Below are 21,321 nucleotides of genomic sequence, written 5' to 3' on the forward strand. Positions count from 1 at the left end.
AGACCAAGACGAAGAATGATTTTCCTAGACACACTCAGGACACAGCAATTTGACTCCCTGTCACTTGATTGGGTTTATGGGTTTTGCCATAATTCGGGCTGATGGCAAAATCGTCTAACGTGGCCTTAACTCACCGCTTCTCGTACTACTCACTTACACCCTTATCCTAGACTACCAGTTATTTACTAAGGACCTTCCGTGAACCAAGCACCATTCTAAGTGTTAGGAATAGAAAACTGATGAGGTCTCTTCCTTCAATGATCTCCACCTCATAGGAAAACTCACCCAGTAAATCAAAGACTGAAGTAGAGCAAGGATGAGTGGGGCCTCCAAGAAGGGGGCACGTGGCCCACCTGCGAGGGTCACAAAGTCCCCCCGAGGGAGGAACACTTAAAATGTGCTGTAAAGAATCCGTGGATACTGGGGTCACCTGGGGGGCTCAGTCGGTTAAGCGTCCGACTCTTGATTTCAGCTCAGGTCATGATCTCGTGGTTCGTGAGTTTGAGCCCCACATCGGGCACTGAGTGAGGAGCCTGCTTGGGATTCTCTCTCTCCCTCTCTCTCTGTCCCTCTCTTGCTCTCTCTCTCTCTCACTCAAAATAAATAAACTTAACAAAAAGAAAAAAAGAGTCTGTGGCTATCGGCAGGTCACAAGGAAGGAGGGCAGGAGAACAGCATGGAAGGCAGAGAAGCGTCCCGTGTTGTGAAAGTACAGTTCATTCTGCAGGATCCCAAAGACTGGATGAAGCGAAGCAATGAGCAAAATGGCTGGGGCAGTAGGGAGACACCACAGAACAGATAACACTGTTTACTGAGCTAAGGAAGGGGCAGATTGTCCTGAAATCCAAATACGGCCAAAGGATTTTGAACTGAGGCATGTCAGGAGCAGATGTCCCCGCCTGAGAAAGAGCATTCGTTTAGTAAGTACGTGCTGAATGGTGGGTTGGAAGTGGACTGAATAGGAAGCAGGCAGACCGGTTCAGACAGCTGCACTTACTGGTGTCAGAAGACTCTCTACTAGTGGCAAGAGCAGCACCCTGGGGGACAAAGCCAGAAGACATGGGCCACCCAGAAGAGATGAAAACGAATGGCTAAGACAAGGATGAGGGGAAAGCACGAGGGCATCACAGAAGCCACACAGAGGAGCCTGCGGGAAGGAGGAAGCAGTGGTGTCAAAGGATGAAGCAGTAAAGTAACAGAGGAAGGGGACTTGACATTAAGAAGCAGTTTCAGTGGAACGGCAAGGGTGGCCGGATTCCGGACGAACGAGGAGCAAAGAAACGTGGAGAAAGTGATCACAAAGAGGGGAGGGGACTATGTCCGAGCTGAGCTGCGACAGAAGGAAGGCAGCTGCAGCCAAAGCCAGGGAGAATATGGCTCTAATTTCGTTGTTGTTGTATTTAAAAAAACAGGAGTGATTTCAACTTTAGGACCAAAAAAAAAAAAAAGTTGACAGAGCAGAGAAGGAGAGGTTGAAGACACTGGGGAGAGAGAAAAGATGACAGACAGAACAGCCCTGAGCAGGGGTGGGTGTGGACTCCAGCAGCCTGAACGCAAGAGAAGAGACCTCTTTCTCTGGGAAAAGCCGGAAAGAGGAAGGACAAAGGGAAGCGAGTTCTCAAGTTTCCCAGTGAAACACAGGCAAATCATCTTCTGGGAATGAGTGGGAATGAGGCTGAGGTGGTAGATCCGGGAAAGCAGAGAAGGGGGAGGGACAGCGCATCAAGGCGAGGCAGGAACAGCAGTATTAAAGGACCAGCCTCCAAGCCCTTCTAGTAAGACCCAGGCACTGACTGGATAGATGCGATGAACAAAGAAGAAAGGCACATGGTGCCAATAAACACAAGGGGGGAAGCCGCCTGTAGGTAAGGCATGAGCCAAAACAGGAATGATGTGGAAACACTTCAGCAGATAAATGCGTTTTTTTACCTAATTTCTAGTAATAAAAACACAGGTCATGTCTGAAAAGACAGATTTACCTGTGTATCAATTAAAAAAAAAAACAAAAAAACTATCCCATGTGAATGTTCAGAAAGCATGAAGAAAATCTGATGCATGAAACACAACTCTGTGCAATTGACAGTTTGAAGACATACACAGCACATTAGCCATTTGTAACACACTCACCAATTTTGTGATCCAGATTTGGTTTTCTAATATCGGCTTTGAAGTTGTGGCTCTCCCAGATACTTACTGAAGTACAAAAGCTTTGGAACCAAATTACCTGACACCTTAAATGAAAGTGGGCGCTAATACAACTTCAATCTTGCCGTGCACCCCAAGCCCTCACCGGATACATTTCACATGATACACATTCTCTAATCCAACACACAAGCTCTGCTAAAGGCATTTGTAGGCACTAAGGAAAAAGAAGTCCCACATCAATTAAGTCTCTAAAAATGAAAAAGATGAAACTATGTTGGATACACTTTGTAGCATAAGCCACATGAAACATTAGTAAATAAAATGGAGCAAAAGAGCAAGACTTCTGATAGAAGGGGTTTTAAATAAAGGAAAGGGATGAAGGAATACGAAGCAGATAAATAAAGCACCCCCAAAATCACTTTGCTTCCTTTATAATTATTCCCAATTCCTCAAATGATGAATTTAAGATGTCTAGGAATTATTGCTAGACTGTCAAAAAATTTATATTTCAGGGGTGCCTGGGTGGCTCAGTCAGTTGAGCATCCGGCTTCAGCTCAGGTCATGATCTCCTGGTTTGTGGGTTCAAGCCTCACGTCAGAGTTTACACCGATGGCATGGAGGCTGCTTGGAATTCTCTCTGTCCCTCGCCCTCTCGCTCTCTCAAAAATAAATAAACATTAAAAAAAATTTTAATTTCAAAGAGCTCTGCAGTCTCCTTTCTGTTTATTTTTTTACAGACTTTACCTTTTAGAGCAGTGTTAGGCTGACAGCAAAACCGAGCAGAAAGTACAGCAACTTCGCACACAGCCTCTACCCCCACTTACCCACAGCCTCCCACACCATCTACATCCCCCACCGGAACGGCTCACTTGTTACAATCGATAAACCTGACGCATCACTGTCACCCGAGGTCCAAAGAGCACAATGGGAGCACCTCCAGAGGTTCTTTCTCTTCCAGCACCTTACGATTCTAGACACTTTCAAACATACTATGGTCCTTAGCCATCTTCAAAAACCTGCAAAGTCCATCATAAATATTCTTGGCCCGCCCGCTCCCCCCCCCCCAACAAAAAAAAAAGTATGGTCTATAATAGTGCCATCAGCTCCAATAAATAATTCACCTTCAATTCCATGACTGCTAAAAATAGGAATGAGATGGAAGCAGAAATTCAAGAAGACTATCAAATGGAGACACGGAGCTGTGCCAATCACTAAGTAGAAATTTAAACAAAGGGATGGAAGTTCCTTCCCACAGTGCTGCTGCTCATCAGACCTTTTAGAATCGGCCTTCCCGTGAAGTGGAAAACTGATAGTACGATGGGTGGTCCAAAGCCAAGACCGCAAGTGAAAAGCAGAAGTCATGCATCGGCCGGACCCTAAATGAGTTTTCAAAGTGCCTTCTGCCATTCTTCAGTCTGAATTGCCAACTTCTGTCCTCTAAGCCGAAGACAACTACTGCTGATATTTGCAAGGCCCTCAATTAGCAGAATTGGTAATGTTCTCTCCTGTGTATTTTCTTTGTTTCATTGACCTTGGTATAAGAAGCAACCCCATGAGGGGCACCTTGGTGGCTCCATCGGTTAAGTGTCCGACTTCGGCTCAGGTCATGGTCTCGCGGTTCGTGAGTTCAAGCCCTGTGTCGGTCTCTGTGTCCAGAGCCTGGAGCCTGCTTCAGATTCTGTGTCTCCCTCTCTCTGCCCTTCCCCCACTCACACTCTGTCTCTCTCCCAAAAATAAATAAACACTAAAAAAAAAAAAAAAAAAAAAAAAAAAAAAAAAAAAAAACTAACCCCATGAACAGGCAGAAAACAAACAGGCAGAAAAGGTTAAGTGGCAGGTTCAGAGTTACAAGGCGTGTTAGCAAAGAGTTAAGATGAGTATTCAGATCCCCTAAGCTTCCGTACAATCTGCTCTCTCTCTTCCACAGCCTGTCTGATGCAGTTCTTATGTGGCTCCAAAAAGGCACAGGGGAACGGAGGGAAATTAGGCTTCAACTTAAGGAAAACATTAGAGACAGAGCCTCAAACCCAAATTCCTAAAAAGCAAAATAAAAATCAGCTGCCTTATTGCAACATGACAAGGAGCTAATCAGGCATTTCTGGGTTGATACGGTCTTTTCAACTAGCATGGTATTAAGCCTATTAAAAATCTTTGGAAAATCTGGGACAGTGGGCACCATACTTCGCAGCTTACATTTGATTTCAGAGTAAGGTTGTGAGCAACTTTTCTTACGTGTGTTTGCTCTTTAAGAATCCCCAGAAAGGCCACAGGAGATTCTGAGGCAAAGGATAAAAGAACAAAAGTAGTAAGAGAGATTCATCTCGTCTCTGCAAACCAAATACAGGCTCCCTGGCACCACCGTCAGCTGCCACGAGGTGCCCTGAATCCTGAGGGCCTGACGCGGCTCTGCCGGCATCGCGGAGTCGCGGCTGTCGTCCGCCCCTCACCTGTCGAGCATAATGCTCTATTTCCTCTGCTCTTGTCTGATACCAGGCCACAACCTTCTCTACCGTGAGCGGCGGCGTCCTGTACCTCAGCAACTCAGGCTGTGCGGCATACAAGAATTCACTTTCATCTTGCAGACGCGGCTCGACCACCATTCTGCGAGGCACAAAAGGAACAATTAGTCACTGGAATGCTGGGAAAAGTTAGAATTTTGTGCAAGTCAGAGAGAGAGAGAGACAGGAACAGGGATGGGAAGGGAGCGGTCACAGAGACAGGGGGTATGGTGTATGTGTGTGTGTACAAAGGGGAGGGTGTCTGCGTGTATCTTTTCCCGTATCTATGTGCACACTTACACGATAAATGGGACATGTGGGGGATGCCTAATCTATTTCCCTATTAGGCTTCCCAATGTAAAAAATCAGAATGGACGATACACCAAAACAGCTATGCCACAAATCAATGCAGTGAGTATTAACAAAATCAAAATCAGCCTGGGAGGCACATTTTACGAAACGCTTATGGCTGGGTGCCGGCCGCAAGCGTACCAAATCAAAATTACCTGTGATGGCCGGCCAGGCCTCGTTCAGGTGAAACACCTCCAGGCGATTCTGACTCAAATATAAATTCAGAAACCTGGTTTTCTCTGTTCATAAAAACCAAAGGAAATACGCCTTATTTACATTGATAATATACTGTCAGCAGGCATCAGCAATGTAGTACGCTACTGCCATTTGCAAAGAGAGGAACGACTTCAGGCCGGTTGCCGTAGATTAAAAAGAAGAAGAAGGAGGAGGAGGAGGAGGAGGAGGAGGAGGAGGAGGAGGAGGAAAAGAAGAACACCAAGAGGAATGTGTGCATGGATGACACCCGAGGGATCACAAATTATGAGGAGTTTTTGGGAGGATGATCCCGGCCAAGTGGACCATCAAGGCAAGGGGCTTTGGGGTCAGAACTGAAGCGCATGCCATTGCTGAAAGGCATGAAATTGCACAAATTATAGAGCTAACACTTCTCTTAGATTCATTTTATTCAGATAAAATGGGTAAATACTATGCCAGAGTGTTCAAAATAATGTAAAGTAGACATAAAACATCGTATGACGGAGCACGTGCTTAATTTTTTACTTACAGGTATTATTGTTGTTGGAATTGTTAGTAGCTGTAATGTAGGAGCAGACACAAAGCCCATAAAATATCTGGGCATTTTGGCCACATGCCTCAGACAGCGTACTGTGCTTATAGCCAGCAGCCCTCTGCCCAGCTGGTCTCACAACCGGCATTCACTTTCTGGCCAGTGGTTTTTCCCATCACTACCACGAGAAAAGTCACCTACATACCCCGAAATCATTAAAGCCACACATGTCAGCAGGGAAAAATACCCATGAGCAACTCTGAGGTCCCCTGGTATTTTCTTCAGTCCTTAGTATTTCCCTCTCAGCACCGTTTGATGGAATCTCACCACGTTCTTCCAGAAACAGGCTTCCCTTCCCTCACTCCAGTATGTGGTGCCGCCTGCCATCCCTCGTCTTCCTGGCGGCTCCTTCTGAGTCACCTCTGCTTGGATAGCCCCTCCAGCTGACCCCTGCATCCTGGCTCCTCCAAATTCCCAGTCCAGCTCTCTCCTCTCTCCTCACTCTGGACTCTCCCTTGGTCTCACCTCTGACTCTACAATATCAACTATCACACACATTATTACAACAATGACCATGTTTTACCCCGAACCACCCTCCGCTCAGAAGCTCTGAAATTCTCCTGCTTTTTGCTCCTCAATGGTTCACAGGCACTTTAAATGCAACAAGATCCAAACTGAACTCACGATGTCCTCAGGTAACAGAGTTACCTCTTTAAAAACAGAAACGTGGCTACATCATCCATGCCTACTTTTAAAGCCTGTGATCCGCCACAAAATACTCTAGCCTCCTCTTGGTGCCAATCTCACTCTTGCCCTGGGTGCTTCAGCAATCCACGTCCTTGTTTTGCCCTTAAAGAGGGCACCGCCTGGAGCCTCCTTCCAACACGCTCTCCCCTCTGCTTAGAACACGCTCCCTCTCTTTTGCCAAACTCGCCCTCACTGTTCAAATCTCAGATTTCACAAGATTTTGTCCGGGACAACCTTCCTTGTCCTCCACCAAGTTGAGATCTCCCTGCTACAGGCCCCCGGCGCCCCAGCCCTTGTCTTTCCTAGCCCTCATCCCATTAGTCATCTACAACAGGACCATCTTCCCCGCCAGGTTATAAGCCTCACGAGTTACAGGGACCGCATCTGCTTTTCTTTGGTATTCTCGCATCTAACAGAGGACAGACGCCAATTAAATGGATAAGCAACACGGTATGTCCTGGAATACTGAACATCTGTACCATCTTCAAAAGCATCTTTTCCTCTGTGAAACTTTTGACTTTTCATTTCTAGTTTTAGGAGGTCTGGCACAGCAAGCCTGGCTTACGTTTCGGCTCGCTGTGGTCAGTCTGAGAGGAAATGCCCTCATGCCTTTCATCTACCTAGAATCAAGCAAAGGCGCAGGCCGCGGGGACCTGGAAGCGTGGGATGAAGGGTGCGATGCTCTGCCAGTGCTATTCTCTCAAAAGCCCATCCGGAAATGAAAAGCCCATCTTCTTGGTGCTTTTTTTTTTAACCACAGCTTTGTAGAAAAATTTTAATCTACTTGCAAATATATACAACTCTGATTTTTAAAAATGAAAATCAGAAACAGCTTTTAAAAAGCAAACAGCAAAAACACAGCAGAATATTCAACTGCTATTACACTAAAACTTTTGGGGGGTAATAAAAGGTACCTAAGAGTTACCTACTCCATTATCTCAGATATCCAAAATACAACAAAACAAAGAGAAACGGCCAACATTAGCACGAACATTAGAGAGCTTTCGAATGTCATCTGCAATGATTGACACTACGGGTTTTTATCATTTATCAGACAGACCGTACATATACATAGCTTCAAAAATCCAAAAGCATGAAAAGAGTCCTATCAAAAAGCCAGCGATTCCATACACAGTTGACATCTTTGTCCCCCTCCATGTCTTTCAGGCACGTTCCTGGATTTTCCTCTACACATCCAAACAAACAGTATGTGTGTGGGACTGTTCCCTGACTTCTCTACTCTACCTGCTGTTCAGCGGCCTTAAACCACAACCTTCCACTCCCCTTACACTCTTCCTCCCACTGTGGCTATATCACAATTTGGATTAAACCACTAATTATCTACATTCTGATTATGTGAATGTTACCTCCTCCTGAGCCACGTGGTACATTATCATAACTATTGTTCTTTTTGAACAACTTTTCATTTTCTGGAGTTAATAAACACCAGTTGTCCTACGTGTCTCATTCACTATCATATGCATTCATTGCTATTTTTTCCAAATTCTCCAAAAGATGTATTAATAGCAAAATTTAAAAGCTTTCCCCAAATAGTCAAATACATCAGATAATACACCAGTTCCATTTTGAAAATTTTTCCAAGACACCTGGCTCTTGAAGCCGTCTACCCCCTTCCCAGTCTGCGCTGGCTGCTCTCTCAACCGACAAGAACACAGCTGTCATCCCAGGCCTTCTCACTGCCATGGCCTATGTTAGAGCCCAGTTCTGAATCTAATGGCTTTCTTTTTTTCAGTTGACTCCTTCATTTTAATAAAACACATTTCCTATGGCTTCCTGGAATGAGATGTACATGGATGGTAAATTTTACAAGACCTTACATGATTAACCTCATACTTGAATGATGATTTTAGCCGCATCAGGATTCCCGATCAAAAAATATGTTCCAGCAAAAGTTTTTCTTCTAGCTCCTAGTGCTGTTCTGGAGATGTCTGAGGTCATTCTAATTCAAACTTCCTTTTATGGAATATGTTTTTCTCTCTGGTAGACTGTGTCCCTGATATTTGGGAAGGTCATGATGGTATGCTTTAGTGTAGTGGGCATTTCAGTGTGAAAACTCATAGCCTTCAATTCTAAATACTAGACTTGAAATGTTTCTTATTTCTTCCCTTCTATGATATGTCATCTCTTTCTAGAATGCCTGTAATTTGAATATTAAGCTTGTTTTTATCTTTGCTTGCTTATTATCTAGCTCTATAATAGTTTTATTCTACTTTCTGGGAAAATTCTTTGCTTTTATCTTTCAACTCTCCTAATTGTTAGACACCAACTATCTTATTTTTTTTATTTCCCAAAGTGCTCTTAGTTCTCTGTCCCTGTTTTATAAAATCCTTTTGTTATTTCACAACTACAGTATCTTATCTCATGGGCAACATTAATTATAATTTTTGAAGTTTTCTTTTTGTGTGGTCTCTGACTTCCAGTTCCCCCTTCTGTTGGCTTTGCCTTTCCTGTCTGTCCTGCCCACTGATGCCAACCCTCAAACGTCCGGGAAGCTCAGTGTGCTGACAGGACTCGTTCTTTTGCTGGCTTCGCTGTGACCAGGTAATGCACTGATCTTCTGGGACTAATATCTCAATACCTGGAGGCCTCTTCTCAGACACGATTCCATTTCTCTAGAAAAGAACTCTCCCAACTTCTACTTGGGGAATATGCCTGCACTCTAGGAGCTCGGAGGGGGTGGGTACCCCTAGGCTCCAACATCCAGACATAGATTTTCACTGAACGCTCAGAATTTCAACCCCAGCACTCCACCCCCACCCTGCGCTGTGCCTAATGCCCAGGCAGCTGGAGGATTTCTGGATCATCCTGGAGGTTCTCTGCCTTAATTCATGAATCCAAAAAATAAACATCTGATTTCATGCAGGGGAAATACAGAAGGCTAGATGGTGACAGAACATTTTCCTGACCTTGAGGAGTGAGGACTAAGGGAATTCAACTGCTTTCAGCCCCAAACCTCCTCTCCCACCCCTTCACCAGTAGTTGATGCCTCCACATTCTCAGGCTTTCTAAGGTTAAGTCTCACAAAAATAAAAATGCAAATTGAATCAAGAACGAAATTAAAGGAATACTTTAAAATGAAAACAGCTGCTATATAAGGATCATTTGTTTAGAATATTTACTTTGTAGAATTTAATATTCTTCCATTAAAAAAACCTGTAACATAGGGCTGCCTGGGTGGCTCAGCCGGTCGGGTGTCCGACTTCGGCTCCGGTCATGATCTCGTGGTCCGTGGGTTCGAGCCCTGCGTCGGGCTCTGTGCTGACAGCTCAGAGCCTGGAGCCTGTTTTGGATTCTGCGTCTCCCTCGCTCTCTGCCCCTCCCCCTCTCATACTCTGTCTCTCTCTCTCTCTCTCAAAACTAAATAAAAACATTAAAAAAATTAAAAAAAAAAAAACCTGTAACATAATGGAGTAAAATCAAGCCAAGTGTTTAAAACAACCACACCTGAACTCCCTACATCAGGGACCACCGTCAAGTACATGATCGCTGACCACATGCCACATCCACAGGCCCTCTGTGTGCCCGTCCCAGAGGAATGAAGGTCCCACGCACCAGCTCACCCTTTACCTGCGCTCCGGCTCCTCACACCAATCTTTCTCCCGGTGTTTGTGTTCACGCCAGGGAATGAGCACCAAGGAGTCTCCGTTATAACTTAAATGAAAAAAAATAAAGTATTTGAAATACACATTATCTCAGTGACTGGCTACACAAGGAGCATGATGCAAAAAGTTTCTCCACAACCTTAAACCTCCACTCCCGTTTATGACATAGTAAGTCAAACACAATACAGGCTACATACAATACGTAAGTGGAAAATACCAAATGGTCGATCTCTCTTGCATCAGAAAATGGTTCAAGAAGAAAAGGATAATTCAAAACAAAAAATTGGCAAGGAACTGAAGGACAACGCAGGTATATGCTCATTCACCCATGTCAAAGCTTTCATCAAGAGCCTGTGTTGTACGTTCTTAATGTAAACATACATGTTCCCATGCCCAAGAAAGGCTTAGTCTAACTTCTTGTGATCGTAGGAATGTTCTGTAACTATGCTATCCAACATAGTAACCAGTAGCTACATGCACATGTATTAAGCACTTGAAATATGGCTAAGAGAACTTTATTTAATTTTAAATAGTGCTAATTAAAATTTAAATAGCCACATAAAATTTAATTTAAATTTAAATGGTGGCTACCGTATTTGACAGTACAGACCTGGAGGGAGGTAAATATTGAGGGAAGAAATGATTTTGCAGGTTAAAAATAACACTCAATGCTAAAAGATGCAGATTTCCAGGAAAACAGCACTAGGGATGGAGGGTACAAAATGACGACAGAGTTCGCCCTGCTTCAGGATATATGGGGAAACTGTTAAGTCAGTAAATCCCGAGTGCTCGTCACAAGGAGAAACATTTTTTTCTTTCTCGTCTTTCCTACTTTACCTATAGGAGGTGATGGATGTTAGCTGAACCTAGAGCGATAATCACTTCACAATGTATGTAAATCGAGCCATCGTGCTGTGGACCCTCAACTTCTACAGGAATGTATGTTATTTATTTCTCGATAGAAGTGGAAAGAAAGTGTATCAGCAAAAGATGATAGCAGGAGAACTAAAAAAGGCAAAAATAAGGCTTGATTGGATGGAATTAGGAATAAATTTAGACAGAAAAGCGAGGTAAAGACAGTAGGGTGCGGGAACAGAGCAGAGCAACACGCGCATCGGGAAGCCCGGGAGACTGAAGGCTGGCAGCATCTCAGCGAGCCATGCGGTCCTCGGCACAGGCCTTTCGAAAGCGAAGCGCTCCAAACGCGAGCTCGAAGGTCCCTTTGGGCCCTAATAGTCCATAAGCCCATGCCAACTGAAACATCTGGAATTAAGACAATTTTTTTAAATGTTTACTTATCTTGGGAGAAAGAACAAACACACACACACACACACACACACACACACAAGAGCATGGTTGGGACAGAGCAAGAGAAAAAAAAGAGAGAGAGAGAGAGAATGAGAATCCCGAGCAGGCTCCACGCAGTCAGTGCAGAGCCTGAACTGCAGCTCAATCCCACAAACTGTGTGAGATCATGACCTGAGCCGAAACCAAGAGTCGGATGCTTAACCAACTGAGCCACCCAAGCTCCTTCCCCAAGAAGACAAAAATTTTAAGAACAAATTTCAATTGCTCTGCTTTATAGTTCAACAAAACATTTTCTCTACTTCTGAGTATTCATGGTAGCAATTTTCTAAAATTTATCATAGCCCCAGAGAAAGGACTGCACTTCCTGATATCAGGTTGTATTTTGTACTTTCCTCTCTTACTAGGTAATGTGGCATGCCTTGCACAAGAAATACTTTGTAAACATTTGAATACTATGTAGATGGAGGGACTAGTCCTCTGGACAAGCCCGTGGGATGGTTTCAAGTAGAAGAGGGAAGCCAAAATGTCTGAGAACGGGCAGTGTTGTGCATCGATCAACAGCATTCCCATCAAGTTATTACTGGTGCAAATTATCCAAAGTCAAAACTCCCCTCTAGATACAGACAAAAAGAAATGTACTTTACTATATTTTTTAAGCACAGTATTTTACCCGCTTCGTAGCTAGCGTGTACAGATCTTGCATACTGTGTACCACAGATACATTTTTGAAGGTATCTGAGTTCGTTTTTAAATTTCTGCATCACACAGATGATTATTTAGCATGGATGCCACAATCACACTATTTGTCACCCAATAAAAAACTATTTTATTTCCTTCCATGTCGATAGCTAATACTTTACCACAGGCTACTGAAATGGAAAGCAAAAGAGAACATGGGGATACAACAATGATGACGATGTTCACCCTTCCAACAGAAGAATAAATTGTAGCAGTGAACTGAGGAACAAGGGGGAAAAAAAACGAACAAATGATTACTGCCTTTTCTAATTAAAGCAGACACGGTTCCATAGCTACACAAAATGCTTTCTCAAAGAATTTTAGAAAAATGTATCACAAGTTGAGATTTGTACTTTCTATACAAAGTGCATATTAGATACAAGGGTTATTACTAAAATGATTAATAGTGGCGTGGGCCCCCTCAGCAAAATAATAATTCATTTGGTAAAGACTAGAAAGCTATAAAACTTTGTGAAGCTTCACTGAACAGAAATGGGTATGAAAACATACCTATTTTTATCAAAACACGTATTAAAGGCAAGTTCCAGCTCTGAGGTGCACTCCAAAAAGTCGTCCTGAAGAGTCCTGAGTTACTAAAGCATTTTTGCTGCATTTTCAAGGAAGAGCACAACCGAAGGTTTCTAAATGTGCTGATCACCACCGACACGGTAACAGCACTACTCGTACTACTGTTAGCACACCCCCGATGATTGGCAACATTCATCGAGCTCTTACTATAGACTAGACAGGATGAAATGCATTTCACACACAACCCTCATTTAGTCCCGCCAATCTACTGTAGTTGGTGATATGATCTTCCTCATGTCACAGTGGGAAAACTGAGGCCTGGCTTAACTTGTCCGTCCTCATAAAACTAGTAAATGACAATCAGAACCCCAAATGTGGACGGACTTCCAGCTCGCACACTAGACTACCTGTAGAAAGGGCCCAGGGGCTCCAGTGTAGCCCCCAGCCACAAATCCATTCTCTTGTCGCCACTGCCTTGCTCCACACCTATGAGTCACCAGGCAAGATCTGTAGGTGGCAGGTAGGGGTCATTTGAGCCTTCCCGAAATTTAACTTTAGACAACCCAGTAAGGACCAGTTGCATGCATATTTAAACTACAAAATAAAACCAAACTCAATACGAGTAGATTACTGATATGATAAAGCTAGCTTCTACCAAATACGGCTAGACCTTAGGTCTGATCACCAACACTTATGTAAAAACAAAACACAAAAACCTTCCTTCTACTCTCTCATTTCCTTACAGAATGTTTCAACAAACCAAGTTATTTTAAAACAAATTTTAGGAGTTTAACATACTTGCTATAAAAATACTCTAAGTTCTTTATCCTGCTTCAAATAACAGCATTTCAGAGACAAGATCTCCTCCTCAACCAGAATATAAATTTCTTGAGGGCAGAACGTTTGTTTATTTTGTCCACTGCCTCAATAACTAAAATAGTGCCTGGCATTTAGCAGGCTCTAAAATAATATGTCAAATGAATTATTCAATAACAGCACAAAGATTTCTTAAGTGAGGACTGTATCTCATCTATAGTCAATTCTTTCATGAAAGTGCTCTCTTGAGTATCACAGAAATTCAAAATTAGAATAAAGCAATGAAGGGGCACAATCTAGTCATAAACATAGATATGCCAAGGAAGTGTGTGTGTTTGTGTGTGTTTATGTGTGTATGGAGTCTGCAGAGCTGCGAGGGAGAACACGAATGCTTTCCTGTAGAGCCCACGACCCTGATGACACAGCAAGCCATGCCAGTGACGGCTCACATCTCATCTAGGCAGCTGGCTGGACATGTCGTGTTCTAGGGCGGCGGGGCGGGGAGAAAACTTCAGAATACCTATTTCTCTAAATCTCACCATTCTTCACACTTGAAAATAACTGCTTATACCATTACTTTTGTTAACATGCCCAAGTTTTAGCTACTTATTCTTTCATAAAGTAAGTGGAGCGATAGCATTTCATTAATTCTGTTCACACTGAAGATAGGAATCATGTGAATCAATCTGTAAATGGGGTTGGTGACACTGTGGTTCAAGAAAACCCAGAAAACAGTTGTAGGAAGTTGAGTGACGTGCAAAAGTTACACTCTGAATCTCGAGTCCCATCAACACAGAACGTGTACATACACTTGATTTCATCTTGGTCTTTTATTGTTTCCACTTGGCCTAAGACATCTTAAAACCTAACATGTATCATCCCCCACTAAAAAAAGGAAGACCGTGGTAAACTTAAACGACCTCTTTACAAAGTAATGGCTACTTAATTTTAAGATTCTTTATATGAGAACTTGGCTCATTGTTTTATTCCAAACAATAAAGATGCTGGTTTCATCTGAAGGTAACATTTATTTGTCAGCAGGAAAGGAATGAGTATTGCAAGTTCTATTATGTCCGACTATTCTCTCACCAGTGATTTCCCACACTAAATATAAATGTTTTATTTCAAAGAAATTTTATGAAGAATAAACTTACAAAAAGTTCTTTTGTTTGTATTCCATGACTTGGAAACAAAAGGATAAATAGACTGCATGTTACTACTAATTGCTACCTTTTATGCAATGGTTTTAATATGTGGAGTTAAATTTATTTCTATTATTTAGCACAGAAGAAAATGTTCTGGTAAATAAAGGACAAAAAATAATAATTTGAGCCCACATATATAACTACTCTGTGGTTACCATCACTGAACAAATCAAACTGGTCTGAAACTCAATGGGAAACCAATCAAAAAGCTAGTTATCATTCAGAATGCCAAGTTGCAAAAATGCTATCTAAAGGCATCATTCAGAGTTCTCTTCTGGAACAACAGGATTCAGTTTCATTAATAAATGACTTAGAAGATCCAGCAGATTAAAGAGTTATCTTGAAACTTCCCAGTATTCTTGGATGTTAGCAATGTGTGAGAGAGACCACAGTGAAAACACCACCACTCCAGGACTTGGACTCTCCCCCTGTCCCCACCAGCTATACCCCTGGGACCCACCTGTGTACTCTATTTGTTAAATACTGTAATATTAACTGCCCCAAATGAAGACAAAACTAGACAAACATTCTTGAACTGTAATCCATTATAATTAGGAGAATGCTCTCCAAAGTCTAACCTCTGTGACAGAACGCCACCCTGCACAGCTGTGAGGTCTTGATCAAGTTATTTGACCTGCCTGTGCCTCAATTTCCCCATGAGTGAAATAGAATAATAGTATTAGACTCATTTGGATTTGGGAAGAATCAAATTAGTACATCTAGAGACTTTAGAGTAGTACCTGGTATATAAAAAGTGTCCAACCATTATAAAAAGCATCATTATTCCCAACACCAGCAAGGTTTTCATGGGCAGTGAAGTACAAGATCTATGTAACTGGGTGACGTTTCAAGATCTACCTGATGGTGAGTAGTAACACCACATAAATAACATCAATGATTACACTGACAAATACCTAACAAGTGCAATAAAGTCTGCGGACACCGGCCTCCATAGATGGCACCTGGCCAAAGCAATGCGCAGTGATAAGAAGTGATGAGCTGATCGATGAGGCAGAAATAAGCAACAATAACCAAAAGGCATCATCTCTCTCCCAAATGCTTAACGCAAAGTTTGAAGATAAATTTTTTACCACAGGCAAAGGGTGGCTTAATTATTTCTGAGGAGAACTGGTCTGTAAAATCACTGACACTTAAGGGAAAGCCACAAACTCCAAAGGAAGAAACTGTCAGAAAGGTTAAGAAAGGCTACTCTTGGGGCGCCTGGGTGGCTCGGTCGGTTAAGCGGCCGACTTCGGCTCAGGTCATGATTTCGCGGTCCGTGAGTTCGAGCCCAGTGTCGGGCTCTGTGCTGACAGCTCAGAGCCTGGAGCCTGTTTCAGATTCTGTGTCTCTCTCTCTCTGACCCTCCCCCGTTCATGCTCTGTCTCTCTCTGTCTCAAAAATCAATAAACGTTAAAAAAAAAAAAAAAAAGGCTACTCTTCACAGAGATGTTTGCTGTCAATAAAACAAGGGGCGACAGAAGAGAGAGGTCAGTGATAGGAAAACTATCCCCTACACCACCACCTCTGTCACCTGTCCCTTGGACAGAGGGCCCTGATTTTGAGGAAGAGGCACTCAAGGTCCCCGAACAACGAATACTTATGTTTGCTATAAGGAAAGTTACTAGAAGAAAAAAAGGCATTCTCAAACCCAACTTCAATGGCATATTATTTCAGTAAGAATAAGCTAAAATAGACAACATTAAAAAAAATCCCCCAAACAAAACATTTATGTAGTAATTTTTACACTCAGCATTTGGTGCTACACACAACCAATATTTATAAATGTTTCTATTTTTTTATTTTTATGATTTTCATATTTATATTTATAATATTGCACCTATCGGAAATAAGTGCTCAACCTAAAACTGGTAAGTTATGACTTTCATTTGTAGCATAAACTCAACTATAGTTTCAGCACTGCCAGGATTTCATGCAGTAAGGGGAGAACCTATATCACATGTGATGATACTGAAAGATCTGAGGTCTAAGAGCCAACTAAGGATTGATGAGGACAATCCTCATCCCGGGGAGACCCAAAACTACACGTGTCAACTACCATCAGGGAAGTAACACAAGAGAAATCCAATTTCACTCCCTGTTCTGTTACTTAGACTGACATAAAACCAGTAGAGAGAATAAAAGCAAAACTCTCCTTTCACATTACTTGAAGATAACAAGACCCTGACAAATCTCCTTTGGTCTATTAATTAAACCAGAAAAACCTTCCAGGACAAAGATAGAAGTATATGACATCTGAATTCATCAACTACAAAACTAAAGAAATGTACCAAAATGTTTATGAATTGTATCACCGTAAATTACAAGCTCTGACCTCTGTAAGGTTTTGGTGCTAAGAGACTTTGAACAAAAGGATTAGAGAGGAAAAGAATTTTATCTTCCTTTTATTCATATAACCAAATAAAATGGCAAAATAATGCCTGTGCAGATCCCAAGCCACAGGAAGTGCAATTTCCCCACTGTCACCCTTCAAGATCGTGCATAGTCCTACCTCTAGACCTACATTGAATGGACATTTCAGACATAGTGCTTGCTATGTATGAGCACAAATATAAAGTTCTAAGCAATTATACATATTCATGAATACATGAAGTCAACAGTCTCGAGAGACAGACATTATCTTTGCCCTTTTACAGGAGAGAAAACAGTGGCACAGAGATGTTTACTAAGGTGCAAAGTCACACAACTAACAGTTGCAGCTGGATTTGAACCCAACAGCCTGGTTCCAGAGCCTGCATTCTCATGCACTAGGATATCCTACCCATCTGACTCCCACCTGTTCCAGCTCAAATCCCCGCCTCTCACGGATGTTCTCGGACCATCCCAGGCCAGATTGCTTTCTTCCTAAATTCTCACTATTAATAACTAGACAATTCATCTGGCATTTACTCCTATTTAACCTTATGATAATATACAGGTGGTACCTTCTCTGATTTTCCTGGAGTACTTCTCTATTATGTTAAGTTCCTAGTATATATTTTGTTTCCCCATTAAAAGTAAATATTCCAGGGGAACCCTGGGTGGCTCAGTCAGTTAAGTGTCCAACTTCAGCTCAGGTCGTGGTCTCACAGTTTCCAAGTTCGTGCCCCACAATGGGCTGTCTGCTGTCAGTGCAGAGCCGGCTTCAGGTCCTCTTTGTCTCCCTCTCTCTCTCTGCCCCTCCCCCACTCACTCACTCTCTCAAAAATAAATTAAAAAAATTTTAATGTAAATATTCCATTCTTGTAAGTACTCCTTTGCATCCATCACAACTCCTAGTAGTAATATAGGCATAGTGTTACATGAATAATAATTTATAAACGCATTATTTCATTTCCTCCTCAAACACCCCATAAGCTACATATTACAATTATAAATTTGCAGAAAAGTAAACTACATGGACTCAAAAATCTTCACTGACTTACTGAGTGAATGCATAAATGATTTATCAGTAGGAACGGATCCAGTGATGTTACCTTAATTCTAAAATCGGAGCTCTCAAAAACAAACAACAACAACAACAACAACAAAAACCCTTAAGAACTGGAAAGGTAAGATTTAGTCAAAATACAAAACTTAGTCTGAACCACATGAAAAATTGCTCAATATCACTAATCATCAGGGATATGCAAATCAAAACCACAATGAGATATCACCTTACATGTGTCAGAATGGCTAGACTCAAAAAGACAAGCAATAACAAGTGTTGGCGAGGATGGGGAGAAAAAAGACCCTTCTTCATGCACTGTTGGTAGGAATGCAAATCAGGCGTAGTCAATGTGGATAACACTACAGAGGTTCCTCAAAACTATATGATCCGGTAATTCCATTACTGCAAATTTACACAAAGAAAATGAAAACACTAATTTGAAAGGATATGTGCACCCTTATGCTTACTGCAGCATTATTTACAATAGCTAAGATACAGAAGCAACCCAAGGGTCCATCAATAGATAAACGGATAAAGAAGACTGTACACACACACACACACACACACATGAATATTACTCAGCCATTAAAAAAGGTTGAGATCTTGACATTTGTGACAGCACGGATGGGCCTAGAGGGTTTTGTGCTCAGTGAAGTAAGTGAGATGGAGAAAGATAAATGCCATATGATTTCACTTATATGTGGAATCTGAAAAACAAAACAAATGAATACACAAAGGAAAAGTAGAAACAGACCCATAAATACAGAGAATTGATGGCTACCAGAGGGGAAGTGGGTGGGGGATGGGCAAAATGGGTGAAGGGGAGTAGGAGATCCAGACTTCCAGTTGCGGAATGAATCAGTCACGGGAATAAAGGCACAGCACAGGGAATATAGTCCATGGTATTGTAACAGTGCTGTATGGGGACAGACGATAAGCACACTGCAGTGAGCACAGCATAATGTATAAATGTGTCAAATCACTATGTTGTGAAACTAATTTGACATTGAAACTAATCTGACCCACAGCGTGTGTCAACTATATTTCAACTTAAAAAAGGAAAAACATTAATCTGACCAATAAATGAAATCTATAAAAGTCAATTAAGACGACATAGCTAGGACTGATTCCTTTACAGCATATACCTCACTGCTACTCAGATTATCTGTACACATGGGTTTCAGGGTAGGGGCACTTTACACCCTCAGTACCTCACTTACAGAAAAATCTCAGCAAAGTGATTCAATCAAGCAATTAGCAGTGCTTCACAAGGGAAGCACTGTGTTACTCTAACTCTTGAAAAACTCTTCAAAAAAAAAAAAAAAAGAAAAATTTACACTTCGGAAGCCAAGTTGTATACAGTGGCAACAGGAAGAAAAAAATGTAGATTGATATTTAAAGACTCATAAAAATTATAAATTCAGCACTTTAACCTGATCTGAATGGATAGAAAAGTAGTCTTGATCCACGGAATGCATATTTACAATGTTGTCTTTAATTGGGCCAATCAATGCAGTGATCATTTAGAAGAGGAAAAAAAACTGAAACCTTCTGTGATGTTCCCAGATCAAGCCTCCCTGACTTTCTTCCGTAAGACTAAGCTTTGTATGTATTCCCGTTACTGCTGTCATTGCACAGAATTACAGATAGATGGTTCCACTTAGAATGGTTCAATTTATAATTATTTTACTTTACGATTGTGTGAAAGGGATATGCACTTGGTAGAAGCTGTACTTTGGTTACATGATTACAGAAGGGTTGTAAGTAAATTGGTGGTTTATCCTCCGTGATCGCTTGGTGGACTGGGAGCTGTGGCTCCCTGCCGCCATCCAGGATCGTGAGAGAGGACCATTACCGCATGACCCTAGCCCAGGAAAAGACCCGACTTCAAAATCCATTCTGTTTTTCACTTTCAGTACAGTAGTCAATAAATTACATGAGGAGGCTCACCACTTTATTATAAGACAGTCCTGTGTTAGATGATTCTGCTCAATTGGAGGCTAGCATTAAGTGTTATGAACATGCTTAAGGAAGGCTAATGTGAGCTATGATGTTCAGTAGGTTAGGTGTATTACTCGCATTTTTGACCTAGTATTTTCAGCAATGGGTTTATCGAGATATAGCCTCATCATAAGTAAGATACGCACAATTATTTACTTGTGTCTTGCTCCTTCACTAAACTATAAGTTCTTTCCAAGTGTTAGTCATTTTTATATTCTTAGTACAATACTTGGCATTCACTGAAAGCTCACTAAATACTTAATGGATGGATAGATGGACAAACTGAAAGACCAACGGACGAATTTGAATAAATAAGTAAACAAAAACAACCACTGAACTACAGGGGTATTTACAGCTTAAGATCATTATGCTTGCTCTGTGGCTAAAGATTCAGACAATGTATTTTAGTGTTCTTTCAAATGTTTCTGATTTAAGATTTCTGCAGTGGACTGTACAAATTCCTACTGTATATCGTGCCCTCAGGAACACTGTAATACTATAAATTGCAGGTGACTCTGGGCCTATGTGTATGAGTACGCATAAGCACAGAGATGTGAAATGTCCTAAGCTTTAGACAAAGAAGCACAAAGGTGGTTTGCCTTAAGATGTTGCTGTACATCTGTCTATCCACAGCCTTTCCATCATGAGTTCTTTGGGTCTAGGCCAAATTACACTGCAGACTGAATTACAGTCGCATCTAAAGAAATGAAAACCCCAGAAATGAAGAGGGAGAGGCTCTTGTGTCAATTGCACAGGCTGTGGTTAGAAGACAATGGTCCAGGTACTGTAGTGTAAGTAATTCTAATACATCTCTACTGCTGATGAAGTTCAAAGTTAAACTAGAGATTGTAGGAAGAGAAAGAAAGCAACGTGTTGGAGAATTCGGAGGAAATGGCATTTCTTTTTTAAGTTTTATTTATTTATTTTATTTTTTTATTTTTTTTAACATTTATTTATTTTTAAATTTTTTTTTTTTTCAACGTTTTTTATTTATTTTTGGGACAGAGAGAGACAGAGCATGAACGGGGGAGGGGCAGAGAGAGAGAGGGAGACACAGAATCGGAAACAGGCTCCAGGCTCCGAGCCATCAGCCCAGAGCCTGACGTGGGGCTCGAACTCACGGACCGCGAGATCGTGACCTGGCTGAAGTCGGACGCTTAACCGACTGCGCCACCCAGGCGCCCCTAACATTTATTTATTTTTG

General features: G+C 41.9%; 1 protein-coding gene across 3 annotated transcripts in view; it reads right to left on the reverse strand.

The window, feature by feature from the left end:
- Positions 1-21,321, reverse strand: part of NBAS (NBAS subunit of NRZ tethering complex) — a 333,323-nt gene that overhangs the window by 203,351 nt on the left and 108,651 nt on the right. For all 3 annotated transcript variants that reach the window (XM_058682573.1, XM_058682572.1, XM_058682571.1), the window contains exons 22-23: positions 10,057-10,140; positions 4,593-4,746 (exon numbers count right to left, since the gene is read on the reverse strand). In XM_058682573.1, the coding sequence (XP_058538556.1) occupies positions 4,593-4,746; positions 10,057-10,140 (238 nt within the window). The remainder of the gene's footprint in view (positions 1-4,592; positions 4,747-10,056; positions 10,141-21,321) is intronic.

This window comes from Neofelis nebulosa, chromosome 9, assembly GCF_028018385.1.
Source record: "Neofelis nebulosa isolate mNeoNeb1 chromosome 9, mNeoNeb1.pri, whole genome shotgun sequence".
NCBI lineage: Eukaryota > Metazoa > Chordata > Mammalia > Carnivora > Felidae > Neofelis > Neofelis nebulosa.